The sequence below is a fragment of the Mobula birostris genome, chromosome 4 (assembly GCF_030028105.1).
Source record: "Mobula birostris isolate sMobBir1 chromosome 4, sMobBir1.hap1, whole genome shotgun sequence".
In the NCBI taxonomy this organism is placed as follows: domain Eukaryota; kingdom Metazoa; phylum Chordata; class Chondrichthyes; order Myliobatiformes; family Myliobatidae; genus Mobula; species Mobula birostris.
In genome coordinates this window covers 64,678,247-64,693,907 of record NC_092373.1, presented here as the reverse complement: position 1 = coordinate 64,693,907, position 15,661 = coordinate 64,678,247, and the positions used below count along the sequence as shown (strand labels likewise).

Genomic DNA, 15,661 nt, shown 5'->3' with positions numbered 1-15,661 from the left:
GTCTTTTTGCCAACACCAAACTAGAACCGTGTTATCAGCTACAATGCAAAAATTCATGGCCGGTGAATCCTATACTGATCATTTCACACTGCTGATCAAAGGCATTTCTTTCTACAAATGTCATGTAAATTCTGCCTGCAGCTAAGACAAGATCTTCCTGAATCTGACCCGTTGTTCATGGTCCCTGCCTTTCCCCAGGTCAGATAACGAAAACTGATCTCATTGGACTTCCAGAATTGGAGTAAAGTCTAGTCTTTCATAAAGGACAATCCTGGGATTACAGCTATGCCTCTGACAAAACTGTTGTGCACTGTAACAATTTTCAAATCTTTGACATAGGGATAAAATTATTAAAAGTTAATAATAAAAACAAACATTCAAGAATTAAAGAAATTGAAAATACAAATGGACATAGAAATAATATCAGAGAAAAATAATTGCAAAAGATGTTTTCCTCCTATTCCTAACCTAGTGTCCCTATTCAAATGAATGGAGTCTCAGATATTGCACTACATGCAAATGACTGGCATGTGAGAGACAATGCCTCAATGTAGTTTTGGGGGACCCCAACATAATTGGCACCACCACTGAATTCCAAATCTCCTTAAATGAAAGCATGAATGAATAATGCTGGAGTACCAACCGTTTTACAATAACCAACAGATAACTGCCAGTAGAATATGCCTGAATATATTCCATTCTATACCACTACTTTTCAATTCAAGTGTGCTCCAAGTCGCTGATGCTTCAAATGTCTGATGCAAAAAGAACACCACTATGCTTTTACATCATAAACAATGATTTTGAATACTTTTGCTATAATTATTCAAGGTACTATAAAGTTCAATGTTGAAATTCAGATTCAAAATAAAATGCAGAACATCACATAACCCACAGAGATTTACAATCTTAGCAGGATACAGTAGATTAAAGTTCTGCAATCCTGCTATACCACAGCATGGAGGGTGCAGAACTAAATAACTAGTACAAAGAGGTTCCAAAAACACCTCCATCCTCTTAGAAGTATTTAAAACCTGTGCCCCAGATTAAGCTGTATCCCTGTCCAAGCTGTGCCACATTTACAACACTGACACCTACTTACTGTAAGCTGAAAATTACCCAGGTTTGTCCACTTCACAAAAAAAGAAAATCCAACTGCTGAACTAGGAGTCTACCTTTAATTAAGGTGAGGAGGGTGTCAATGACTTAATCAACAAATCTGCTTATTGAAGCTCATTTTGGGTTTTGTCAGGACTACTCCATTCCAGATACCCTAACTGAACTTGATACCAATATGACGTTTGACAATGCAAGTCAAAGTAATCCTAGAAATAAAGTCAATGGGATCATCTCACTCAAGAAACAAATGCTGTTGATGGAGTTCATCCATTCCAGCCCCAGGACATCATATCAAGAGCTCACCAGGGCAACGGTCTCATCAATGATTTTGTTCCTTCATAAAGGTCAGAAGAGAGGAGGTTTGCTGATGATTACACCATGTTCAGTTCCATTCCGAACTCCTCAGTAAGAATCAATTTACAATTATATGCAGAAAGGTCTTTGGGAGTAATGAGGAACAGAGATAGCTTGATGTGGGAGGCTAAAGATCCTTGAAGGTGCTAGTGCAGGAACCTAACAAAATTAAGACAACTTACGATGTTGGCCTTCATTTACTGAGCATTGAATACAAGAGCAAAAATTGTGCTCCAACTTTATAAAATACTGGTCAGATTTTAGCTAGAGTATTGCATTCAATTCTGGTCACCAAGCTTTAGAAAGGAAATCATCACAGCACTGGAGAAACAGTAGAAGACATTCATTAGAATGATGCCTGGAATGGAGCATTTTAGTTATGAGAGAATAGATATCCCTGGAACAGAGGGGGTAAAGTGGGGACATGATTAAGGTATAAAAAACTATGAGAGGTATAGACTAGATAGTCTGTATGAATCTTTTGCCTTTATTGGAGGTGAATAAAACTAGACATAGTTTAAAGGAAATGCGCTGGAGATTTGGAGGGAATTTGAGGGGACCTTTCCTCAGCCAGTGAGTGATGAATACCGGAAATGCACCGTTAGAGAGATAGAAGCTGAATCATAACAGCATTTAAGAATTGTCTAAATAAGTATGTAATCACCTAGTCATTGAAGGCCGTAGTCCAAGTGTCCTCTGGTCAGCATGCATGTGGTGACCTGGGTGGACTATTTTTCAATGCAGTATGACTCTCTGACCTAGATGACATTCAGGTATGAACACAAGTAGCAAGTAACATTCCCGCTACGAAGGTTTCAAGCATTGACCATCTTGAACAGTGTCCAACCACATTAAATGCACAACCTTACTTTCCATTTTTATATTGTCTATTTACAATTTAAAATTTAAATTTTTAATATTTACTATCCATTTGTAATCTAGGGAGCGGGAAGTGAAGAATCAAATATCGCTATGATGATTGTACCTTCTAGTATCAATTGTTTGGCGACAATAAAGTATAAATGCTATTACCAACTCTGAATCCTCACTATCAACAGCCCCAGAAGTCAACATTCACCAGGAAGTTAACAGGACCAACAACCCACAGAAATACTATGACAGGTAGAGCAAATCAAAAGCTGTATATTCTAGGGCCAGATTCAGTTCTATTTTCATATGGTCCATGTCAACCTAAATATATGCTAGTTCAGAGGAATTCTACTCTCCCATGAAATTTTCCCTACAACTCCTGACTTCCCAAAACCTTTCCATGATTTAGAAAGGCGTGTGATAAAAGTCTTTCCACTTACTTGAATGATTACACCTCCAGCAACAATTAGAAATCTCAGCTTTGTTTAAACCTAAGCAATCTCCTTGACTGATATCCCAACCATGACCCCAAGCATTAATTCCATCCCGTATTAGCAGTACTGTGATGCCAATGTGTAAGAGCTACAAAATACACTGCTGTTATGTGCATGACAGCTCTTCCCAAATCTATAATATCCAACAAAGACAAGCACTCTGCTCAATTCTGTCATACAATAACCAACTCATAACTGTCCTTTCTCCACAATTTATCTTTTTTAAAATTGTCAAATTCTTGCTGTTTGAGTCCTAGAGCTCTGTTCTTACAAAAAACGTCAGTTACTTGAGCGTGTCTTCAAAATGTAACACTATGTAAATACAGACAAATCCCTACCCTAGTTTTCTTCAACAGCTTACTCCTTCCCCATAATGAAGTTCCAGATTTCATTGAAAAACATACCCAATGTCTCGCAGCAGCATTCTATTTGCATTCGAGGTATAAAAAAGCTACATACAGCTTTTAATAGTTTGCAACTTTAAAATCTATTAAAGTTATATTCATCTCTAACTCTTAAAACTCCCCATTCAGAATACTGATATTTGCATCATATTTCCTTTCATTCACCCTCGCAACCTTAGGAATTTAGTTTTAATCACAGATTACTCCAGTCTCAGTAACTGCAATTTACTGAGTCAGTGTCAGTCACCCATCTGTGAAATTGGCTTACCTTGTTTACTTTGCTCAGCCCCTTCTCTTTCCCCACCCATTGGTAATGGAAGACAAACTTATCTGAATTTCCAGGCATCTTTCTTGCTCTGCTTTTCACAAATCCATTATTTTGTCGACGGTCTCACTCATCAAATGTTTATAATCTTATGTCCATAGTTACCCTGGGTTTTACCTTAGCCTAAACAACTCCAACTTCACTCCACTTCTCCATCCTCAACACAGCTTAACAAAATACGGTCCCCTTTCTCGTTTCAATCGTGTCTTCAACCTGAAATGTTAACTCTGCTTCTCTTCCCAAAGATGTAGCCTGACTTTCTGTGCATTGCCAGCATTTTCAGTATTTAAATCTCAGAAACAGCAAACACGTTTTCCATGAAAAACATCAATTTAAACTACTGCCCTTTAAGAAAGGAATTCTGTCCTCCAACCTAGATTTGTTTATAAGCAACTAAAGACTCACTAATGTGGTCAATTCTTAAATAAATTCTTACATCTAGGTAATTAGGGATAAACAATAAATGCCAGTATTATCAGCCATCTCATGAACAAGTAAATCTCAACTGCCTTCAATACACTATAAAAAAAATACTAATCAGCAACATTGCACAAAAATTCCAAGAATATCTAATGGAAAACAATGGCACTTGTGGCATTCCTGAAACATTACTTGATTGTGGATCAAAAGGAAAACAATAGCATGAACATCCCGTAATCTGATCAAATTTGCAGATGACACAACATTGATAGGCCTCATTTCCAACAATGATGTAACAACCTACACAGAAGTCAATGTCCTGACAGAGTGGTGCCAAGAAAACAACCACTCCCTCAATGTCAAAAAAAAAACCAAAGGAGGAATGGAGACAGTTTAGCTCCTATTGACATCAATAGGACTGTAGTTGAGAGGGTGAGTAGTTTCAATTTCCTCAGTATACACATCACCAAAGATCTCACCTGGACTGTACATATCAGCTGTGCGGTGACAAAAGCACAACAGTGCCTCTTTCACCTCAGACAGCTGAAGAAGTTTGGCATGAGTCCCTAAATCCTAAGGGCTCTCTTTAGGGGCACCTTCGAGAGGATCCTGACTGCTGTATCACCGCCTGGTACGGGAACTGTACTACCCTCATTCACAGGGCATTGCAGAGTGTGGTGCGGATAGCCCAGCAAATCTGTAGATGTGACCTTTCCTCTATTCAGACAGGATATTTACAGCAGCAGGTGCGCAAAAAGGGCCCAAAGGATCATCAAGGAAACGGTCACCCCAAACATAAGCTGTTTCAGCTGCTTCCATCTGGCAATCTGTACCACAGCACTTAGGCCAGGACCAACAGGCCATCTTCTTTCACCAGGCCATCAGATTTATCAATACACATTGATCTGATTGCATATCTGACTGTACATACATGTATACAAAACAGGTATGTATACAACCTTATTGTTTGGGCAATATGCTCCCACACTTTCCTTCCTTATTGCTTGTACATTGCAATGGAGACTCAACATAAAGATTTTTACTCCATGTTGTGAGATGGATGCAAGAAATAAAATAAATTCTAATTCTAAAAAAATTCCTCAAGCATAGAAAAGAGAAGAAACATTATAGTAGCTTGAAAATTACTTTATCTTGTCTTGAATAAACCCACAAAATGAAATAGTGGTGAACTCCTTTTCGTACAACATGACTAACCATTTACTATTTCCTTCCATTTGCAATATTAGAAACAACTATTGCAATCAAGTAGTCATTCACAATTAGCCTTACAACCAGTAAAAATAGCACAGGAGATTCTCAGGCAGTTGTGGGAAATTCTTCCGTCTCCCTCTGACTCCTAAGCTCCGACCTAATGAAAAATGTTAAAATTGTTTGAGCTTTTCTTTAAAATGTAACGCTTTGAGTTACTACAGATGAACCTATGCCCCAGTCTTTCCACAGCTCTTTATTCCAGTAATAAAGGTCCCAGAATCGCACTGAAAACCTCAAGTAATGTTTTGCAGTAATGCCACTTTGTTTTGCATTCAAGGTATAAAAGAACTATACAATTTGAATAATGTACAGCTGCATCCCCAAGTTTATACAATCCATATAACTTGGGGAGATTGTACCACTACTCTTATGCCTTCTGCAAAACAATAGCAGAGTTTTAAATTCCTTAATGCAATGAACAAAATTAAATGCAGATCAAGTATATTATCCCCTATTTCATCCTGGATTATTTGTACCCACTTGCTGCAATCCTCACTTAGTAAACTCAAGTTTTGGAATGTCTGAAGTCCCCAAGCTGGCTCTACTCATCTCTCCAGAGACTTCAATAGGGTCAACCTGTTTGACCACAATAACAATCAATTTGAGAAAGCTAGTAATTAGAAATGAAGAAAGGTGAGGAGAGATAAGAATTGTAGAGTGGAATAGAAAAGCTTACATTGCTACTACTCCTTATAGTAAACTGTGATCTATGTATACAGCATCTTGTTCTTTTTTTTCTCTTATTGATGAGGAAAGATTTTGTATGGACAGCGAAACTTACAAACTTATACAAATTATAATTTGAGTTTTGGTATGTAAAAAGTCATAAAGATGTATAAATTCATAAACCCCCATGTTATGGCCATTTGGGTTATGGGAACTCACATCACTCCTTAAAACAAAAAGACACACAACATAAGTTCTCAGAATTTATATGGCGGGGAAATAGTAAATAAATCAACACACTTCCTTTCAATGTTTCTTGCACGTGCAGAGATGCAGCTTCACATTACGAGGGGGAAGAAAACAAAATCACAATATGACCCATATTCTAGTAATGTGGGGGTTGCCTGTTCATGTACCCCTCTTATATGGGAACACTTCTCTACACCAAATTTGACTTTATACATCATGTATTACAGCTTCTTTGCAAGATGTTCCAACTTTTTAAATCCATTAGTCTACACAAAATCTTGATGTGCACACCTAAGTTTCATCATCCTCTGATTTGCTGTCCACATATCTGCACTTCTGACATTAATCTCAGGGCCAATTATTTTTCTATTTAATTAGTACGCGTATGTACAGATACACAAGCGTTGTCGGGTGATCGTTTTCCTGACCACTTGAGGCAACTAGAGGCCTGTTTTAATGGCAGGTGATCTTTGATTATGCAGTTACACCCTGTCATTTCAAAATCTATCACTGCTTGAAATTCCAAACAAAATATTCACGTCAGAGTTTAATTATTGAGGAAATAATGCAAATTGAAAAGTGTACACAAATTAAATGATATGAAACAGAAGCACTATGCTATGCTTCTACTTTATATTCAGAAACATTCTCAGATCCATGTTTTTCTCTCTCCAAAATACAGAACTTCAATTGCATTATTGAATGTCAGTTAATGAATACAAGTTTCTTCCAACTGTACGGCACTGTGCAAGTCTTAACCACATAAAAAATTCTGTGCTATCAAAAGTAATGAATGAAAAGTTTCTAGCAAAAAGTTTACTATAAGGACTAGAAACAACCTAGATCAATATTTGGCGTGACCACTCTTTGCCTTTAAAACCCTCATGGGTATATTGTCCTCCCGAAAGGTTTCAGCCCGAAACGTCCACTATACTCTTTTCCTAGATGGCGCCTGGCCTGCTGAGTTCCTCCAGAATTTTGTGTGTTGATTGGATTTCCAGCATCTGCAGATTTTTTCTTGTTTGTGGGTTAGTAGATTGTTCCAAGCATCTTAGAAACTTTGTCACAGTTCTCTGCAGACTTTAGCTGCCTCACTTGCTTCTGTCCCATCAGGTAATCCCAGAGAGCCTCAATGATGCTAAGGTCAGGGGTCTGTGGAAGCCATACCATCTGTTGCAAAACTCCTTGTTGTTCTTTTCACTGAAGATAGTTCTCTATGACCTTGGCTGAGAGTTTGGGTTATTGACCTGCTGCAGAATGAAGCTGGGACCAATCAAACATCTCCCTGATGGTATTATGTGACAGATGAGAAGCACTTGTACTTCTTAGCATTGAGGATCCAATTAATGCTGACCAGATCACCAAATCCATTTGCAGAAATGCAGCCCCGAAACTGCAGGGAACTTTCGTTGTGCTTCACTTTTGGCTGCAGAAACTCATCCATGTAGTGCTCTCCAGCTCTTCTACAAACTGACTCCAGGTTGAGCCAATTTTGACTTGTCAGCCCAGAGCACTTGCTGCCATCATTCAACATCCCAGCCCTTGTGTTTATGTGCATCATTTCCACTTCGGAGGAATGGCTTTTTGGCAGCAATTCTTCTATGATGACCTCTTCTGACAAGACTTCTCCAGACAGTAGAGAGGTGTACATGGGTCCCAGTCGTTTCCGAGAGCTCAGAGCTGATAGCAGTGCCGGACTTCTTCCAACTTAGAAGAAATGTCAGTTCAATGTATCTCTCGTCTGCTGCACTCAGTTTCCGTGGCCGATCACTGCGTTTCTGGTCCTCAATCTTCTCCTTTTCTTTGTGTTTCTTTAGAACAGCTTGGACAATACATCTTGAAATTCCTATCTGCCAAAAAATTTCTGTTTGGGAGAGACCATGCTAATGCAGGATGGCAACCATTTGTCTTACTGCTATGCTCACTCTTGGCATAGTTTAAGAATTTATGATATAAAGGTTAAACTGTCACATCTACCATAACCTCACCTTTTAGCTTGGTTGTCCTTCGCTCAGTTTGATTCCTTCTACACTCTTTTTTGTTAATCAGTTTAGTTCACTCAACTCATTATGCCATTGATCATTTGCATCCTGTTTGTTATCTTTGTTTAATCATGCATTGAGCTATACATCTACAAAGCAATCATTTTTACTTGATAAGTTGTCTTTTAAAATGTCACTTTCTTTAACAAAATACAAAAAATATCAGTAACGTAATTTTTTGGAAAAAAGAATGTTTGGATGTTTTAAGATATGCTAATTTCCACTGACACTAAAGCAGAAAGCAAAAAATAAACAACGGAAACAAAAGTTATAAAATATCTGGGGTGCCTAAGACTTTTTGAACAGTACTGTATAAAATGTCAAGGGTACAGTAAATGACTTTATAAACCCCCCTATGCAAAATAATCTCATACTTATAGTCAGACACTGCGGATTTCTATGTTATTAAATCAACATTCCACATTAATGTTCATTGCTGACTCAAGTGTCAACACTGAAGTTCAATATTAAGTCCCTTATGAAATACAAAACAAAAACTTGCTCAAGTTGCTACAAAAACAAACAAGAAATTCTGCAGGTACTGAAATCCAAAGCAAGACACACAGCAAGACAAAGCAAGACACACAGAAACTCAGCAAGTCAGGCAACATCTATGGAAACGAATAAACATTGTCAACGTTTCAGGCCAAGACCCTTCATCAGAACTGGAAAGGAAAAGGGAAAGATGCCAGAATAAAAAGGTGGGGAGAGGGAAAGGAGGATAGCTAGAAGTTGATATGTGAAGCCAGGTAGGTGGGAAAGGTAAAAGATCGTAGAGGAAAGAATCTGGTAGAAGAGCAGAGTAGACCATACGAGAAAAGGAAGGGAGGGAGGGAGACAGGTGGAGGTGATAGGTGGGTGAGAAGAGAGAAGAGGCCAGAGGCCAGAATGCAAAATATAAGAGGGAAGGGGGGGGGGAGAGAGAAAGGGAGGAAAAATATTTTTAACAGAAGGAGAAAATGAGGTTCATAACATCAGGTTGGAGGCTACACAGATGGAATAGGAGGTGTTGCTCCTCCATTTAAGGGTGGCCTCATCGTTGAATAGAAGTGGCCATGGATTGACACGTCGGAATGGGAATAGGAATTAAAATGTAATTCCATATTCAGCAAATCATTCTCTGCCACATCCACCATCTCCAAAAGGATTCTACCAAATACATCTTTACCTCCCCCACTCTCCGCTTTCTGCAGGGATTGTTCCATCCATGTTTCCCTTGTTCATTTGTCCCTCCCCACTAATCTCCCTCCTGCCACTTATCTCTTCAATTGGCTAAAGTGCCACACCTGCCTATTCACCTTGTTCCTCACTTCTATTCAGGGCCCCAAACAGTCCTTCACCTGCCAATATGCCAGGGTCATCTTTCATGCCAGGTGCTCCTGTGCGGCCTCCTCTACACTGGTGAGACTCCGTCATAAACTGGGGGACCCTTGGTCAAGCACCTCTGCTCCATCCACCAAAAGCAGACTTTCCTGCTGGCCAACCATTTTAATTCCCATTCCAACATGCCAGTCCATGGCCTCCTGTTGTGCCACATGAGGCTACTCTCAGGGTGGAAGAACAACACTTCATATTCCGCCTGGGTAACCTCCAACCTGACGGCATGAACACCAATTTCTCCTTCCAGTAACAAAAAAAAAAATCCTCCCCCTTCCCTCTTCCACTCCCCACTCTGGCCTCTTACCTCTTCTCATATGCCTACTTCCTCCTTTTGATACCCATCCTTTCTCCCCCCCACAGTCAGACTCCTTCCTCTCTAGCCCTTTACCTTTCCCACCCCTATCAGTTTCACCCATCATCTTCTAGCTATTTTCCTTCCTCCCCACCTTTTGATTCTGGCATCTTCCCCCTTCCTTTCCAGTCCTGAAGAACGGTCTCACCCTGAAACATCAATTATTTATTCATTTTCATAGATGGTGCCTGACCTGCTGAGCTCCTCCAGCATCTGCGTGCATGTTTCAATGTTTTTTCTTCAGAACAGTTTTTCTCTATTAAAATATACTCTGCAAGTAAAACTTAAGAAACGGAAATAGACAAATTTTGTAGATGCATTGAAGAAACAAAAAGATTCTTTGAGATGAAATCAAGTATTCAAATACCTGCATAATTATCACAAAAATTAACAACTTTGGATAAGAAAATGCACTAATTTCGTATTCTTAGTTTGTGAGCAAATAAATATTCCCAAAATTGTTAGTATAGTAAATGATTCATTCCAGCACAAAACAAGAACACAGAGCAAAATAGTCTTCTGCATTCCTGAGAAAACTTTTCATGAACATAATCCATCCCCATTCTTGCATAATATGGTTGGCCCTTTAAAACTAATATTCAGGTACTGTCTAAGGGAAACTCTGGAATTTAGTTGATTAAAGCTTATATTAACACAGAAAATAGTCAATGGAAAGCAACTTCTTAAAAAGCAAAACTAAAATTTCGTTCAGCTGCACAACCCTCAAACCCAACTCAGAATAACAGGATCCAAGTAGTAAAAGCAGCTTGAAAAACATCTGCTCATGCAAACGTCAATGAAAGGATTCCCCACCTAATGACGCAAATGAACATTTTTATAAGTGCATTTACCACAATATCAGCAAGGCACAGCCCCTCTACACAAAGTTTATTCTGCATATTCAATTTACTGCATTTCTGAATTGATAATAAAGGTGAAATCAGGGCATAGTGTGTTCTATAACCTACATTAGGTAAAAAGTTTAATGAATTACTGTAAACCTTGTAAGAATACTTCCAAGTAGTAACACATGATATAAAACTACAATATTTAAGATTTGTACCGAAAGTCTGTATTTTGTAATATTCAGAACAAATATGAAATTTATTTTGACTGTCTGCACAAGTGATAAAAATATTATACACACCTTTTTATTTGCTTATAATGTAGATGTTAGAGAACCAAATCGCCAATGGGAACGAGAGCCCAAGGTCAAATAAGGTACCACTATTTGAATTTTTACACTGTAACTAAAATGCAAATAGGGCAGCAAGTTGGAATACTTAGTAGCGAGCTGATCCTTGTTACCTTGTTAAAGGTAAGGGTCTTTCAACTGCACTGAAAACAACGTAAATAGACAACATTCCACTAACTGCATACATAAAATACCTTAAGTAGTAACACTTAAAATTTTAAAAAATGCCATGCTGTAAGCCTTCCTTGTCAATGTCTTGAATCGCTAGCAATATCCTATTGTCCCAAAAATCTGTCACAGACAAGGCAAATAAAATTACTTGATTTTCATTTTTGTTATTGGGTAGGTTGGAGGGCAGGCGGAGGAAGTATAATCAAGTAATAACAAACAAATACGAATGCACCATACTCTCTAATGAAGACATCGTCACATTTATCAGCCATCCATGAATATTAATCAAACGACAAGGGGCCTGCTGCTGTGTTGACATCCGCAAAGCCCGGGCCCTCGATTTGAAACTTCTCTATCTGCTCTGCGGCGAGGCTATTGCCTCGGTGGGTTAAGTCGCTCTGGTCGGCTCCTTACTTACAGGAAAGGCTCGTATCCTCATCTTGGTGTCTTTCTTCGTCACAGCTTTGCCCAGGTTTGACATGTTGGCTGATGGCTTCTTTCACATAGGACTCACTTACAGGGGAAGAGAGGAAAAAAAAGAGGGGGCAGGGGGTGGGGAGGTCCTGATGAAAGTATAAGCTGCAACTAACCGCCTCCCGTTAGGATGGATAGCCGGCCTAAGGCTCGGCTCGAACCGACCCCTTCAGCAAAGAGGCGGCGGGACCCTCCACCATGAAATTGCTTTCAATATTAAAAAAAAATCTGTTCGAAAATACCAGCCCGGCTCTATGGCGGCCGCTACCCTCAGTGCGCAGGTCTCTTTTTAGCGGCCAGATATCGCGAGAGCCCCGACCCGACTCCGGGCAGCGACACTCGAGATGTTTGGAGGGCAGGTCTCGCGCAGCTGCTTGGGCTGTCAATTACCCGGCGCCCCCGCGCGCACGTCGGGCGGGAGGACGGCTCGCGTCCTGTGCAGCTGTCGGTATCGGTCTCGAGGCGAGGCAAGGCGCGGGGGATGGCGGGTGACCTGAAGCGTCAGCAAACAGTCGGGGTTTATCGAGCAGCTCGATTTTCAACCGCACAAGTAATATCGGCACGTCTGACTGATGTCCAATGTGCCAGCTTTTATGTGCTAAAACTGTACTGGGCAAATAAAAGAAATAGGAGCAGAAGTCGGTCGTGCAATTTTGCAAACAGGAAGTTGTAAACGTCGAGGCATATGTAGAATAATGCACAATGAACTATAACTCGTCAAAACAAGAGATTTATTTATATAATTGTTCCTCGTTAGCGTCACTAAACAAAGCATACATTTTTAAAGCGTAAATTATGTATAAAAACTAAATTTATTGGTGTTTCAACACATTCGTATGAAACACTCAAATATATATTAAGTGTATAATTTGTTATAAAGCATCGATTACTCTGATTCCTGTGTTATAGAATTGCTGGAAGACTTGTCTTGTTTTTAACAATATTGCTATCCATTATGTAGATCACTTAATTATTTGAACATTTCAAATAAAATGAAATTATCAAAGAAATCCTTCAAATACTCTGTGATCTATATGGGACTATGTATCTCTATTATCCACGTGCTTCATCTAACAAAAGTGAAATGGAGTTACTGAAACTGGAAAATCAGGGTATGTCCTCCTGAATGTGTGGCACTGATGTCATTGGGATAATGTTATGGTGCTAGTTTGCCTCAACATGCCTGGAATTTCAAAAGAACAATCAGACTTCCTGACCTCACCTTGTTATTTATTTTAGACAGCACACATATACACCGTGTCTACTTTATTAGGTACATGAGTAATCTTCTGCTGCTTAATCCATCCACTTAAAGGTTCAACGTGTTGGGTTTTCAGAGATGTTCTTCTGCACCCCACTTGTAAAACTTGGTTATTTGAGCGACTGTTGCCATCCCATCAGCTTGAACCAGTCTAGCTGTTTTCCTCTGACCTCTCTCACTAACTGGCAGCAGCAATCATTCCATGGTTCAAGTCATTTAGATCACATTTCTTCCCCATTCTGATGTTTGGTCAGAATGACAACTTAACCCCTTGACCATGTCTGCAAGCTTTTATGCATGAGTTGCTGCCACATGATTGTCTGATTTGGATATTTGCATTAACCAGTACTTAATAATGTGGCCACTCAGTGTACATCAAGTATTAGTCTTGATTGGTGTACTTCATCACTGCAGATTTTTGGCACTGCAAGGGTGAGAAGATGTTTGGCTGCCATACAGCACCAGCTGGCAGACAAGTCAGGCCAGGAAGGTTGAGGCAATCTATCAGGCCAGACTCCAATAAGCTAACAGCGGAACTCCAGCCTAGTAAAGTACTGATACGTTTCAAGGTCATGCTTTGAGCAATGTAAATTGACCTCCCATTTGCTTGCTGCAGATAATTTTCATAATTAAGCATCTTTTTTAGATAGTAACACTCCTACCTAAAACCTTCCACAGGGAAATAATGGCTCGGTTTAAAAGCTCCTGCATTTTGAATTACTGACCATTTTACATGAGAAACAGCACTCCTGCTGTTTCCACACTGTCTTCACCTTAATCTAGATTTCATTTTACACAAGAGTACCTCTTGCATACAACCTCACCATTCTTTCACACATAGACAGTTCATTCTACTTATTCTGAGGTGGAAGAATTTTGCAAAATATTTGACTTTTAACTACCAGAAATGCTAATAGAGAACTTTCAGTCTGCACACTTGTTGATGGAATCCATAGCCCTACCATTTTTGTAAGAAAATACGATAGATGATGGTTAGGATATTCCTTTCAGAGTTTTGTGTGTTTCTATAAAATCTCCTCTCATTTTTCTGAACTCCAGCAAATATAGTCCCACATGACCCAGTCCCTCCTCATAGGCTAACCCCCTTTTCACCCAGATTCAACCTAATAAACATTTTCTCCACTGCCTCCAAAGCCGGTATATGTTTTCTCAAGCAAGGAGACTAGAATTGCACCAGGTACTCCAGATTTAGCTTCACCAGTACCCTGTGCAGTTGCAGAATAACCTCCCTGTTCTTAAATTCAATTCTTGGAGCAATCCCTATGCCTTTTTGACAATCTGTTGCACCTGCAAATCAACTTTTTGCAATTTGTGCACAAGCACTCCCAAGTTTCTCGTAACAACAGCATGCTGCAATCTTTCACTATTTAAATAATAATTTGATCTCCTATTTTTCTTCCAAAGTGGATGACTTTGCATTTACCATCATAGTACTCCATCTGTCAGACCCTTGCCCACTCATTTAACCTATCCATATCTGTCTAAATACTCTCCCGAATCCTCTGCACTATTTGCTTTACCACCTGTCACAGGGTCCTGGATTACCCCTATGAACTGTGCTTTTGAAAAGAGAGAGAGAGTTATTTAACACCGACATGTTGTTTTGAAATGAGAGAGAGAAAGAAAGAGCGAGACGACTAACTGTTGGACTATCACTTTAAGGCAGCGACCCCCAACCACCGGGCCGCGGACCAGTACCGGGCCACAAAGCATGTGCTACCAGGCCGTGAGGAAACGATATGAGTCAGCTGCACCTTTCCTCATTCCCTGTCACACGCACTGTTGAGCTTGAACGCACGCGAGGTAATTACCCGCGCGTCATCCATGTCAGCGCGGGAAGAAAATCAACTCCCTGAGCTTGCAAATGATGGCGGGCTGAAAAGTATTCTGGATCAAAGCCAAGGCTAAGTATCCTGAGATAGCCATGAAAGCACTGAAAACATTGTTTCCATTTCCAACATTTTTCTGCGAAGCGGCGTTTTCTGCAATGAATGCAACGAGAGCTAAATTGCGGAATAGACTGGACATAAGGAACGCCCTTCGAGTATCGCTGTCTCCCATCACCACTCGATAGGACCATGTTGTTGTAGGGAACAAGTATTCAGTCCAGGGCTCCCACTGATTCAGCGATATTGGTGTGTTGCAATGATTTTATATGTTCATACGGGGAAAATATGCACTGTGTGTTTAATATCCAAACGTTACTTAAAATGTTATGATGTTATTGACTTATAAGTGACTTATATAACCATGTAACAATTACAGCATGGAAACAGGCCATCTTGCCCCTTCTAGTCCGTGCCAAACGCCACTCTCACCTAGTCCCACCGACCTGCACTCAGCCCACAACTCTCCATTCCTTTTCTGTCCATATACCTATCCAATTTTTCTTTAAATGATAATTTCGAATCTGCTTTTGCCACTTCTACTGGAAGTTCGTTCAATACTTACTTCAAGCTCCCCTGTCCTCCCCTGATAATTGACTTATCACTACATTCATGCGAGGAAAATTTGCGCTGTTGTTTAATATTAAATTCATTAGATAAACCCTTTTAGAAATGAAATTGAGTGTATTAGTCACTTATCACCTAT

General features: G+C 39.7%; 1 protein-coding gene across 1 annotated transcript in view; it reads right to left on the bottom strand.

Moving 5' to 3' along the window:
- The window catches only part of cul3b (cullin 3b), a 109,898-nt gene extending 97,813 nt beyond the window's left edge, over positions 1-12,085 (bottom strand). The window contains exon 1 of the mRNA XM_072255463.1: positions 11,732-12,085. Coding sequence (XP_072111564.1) covers positions 11,732-11,794 — 63 coding nt within the window. The 5' untranslated portion in view covers positions 11,795-12,085. The remainder of the gene's footprint in view (positions 1-11,731) is intronic.
- Positions 12,086-15,661: the final 3,576 nt, after the last annotated feature.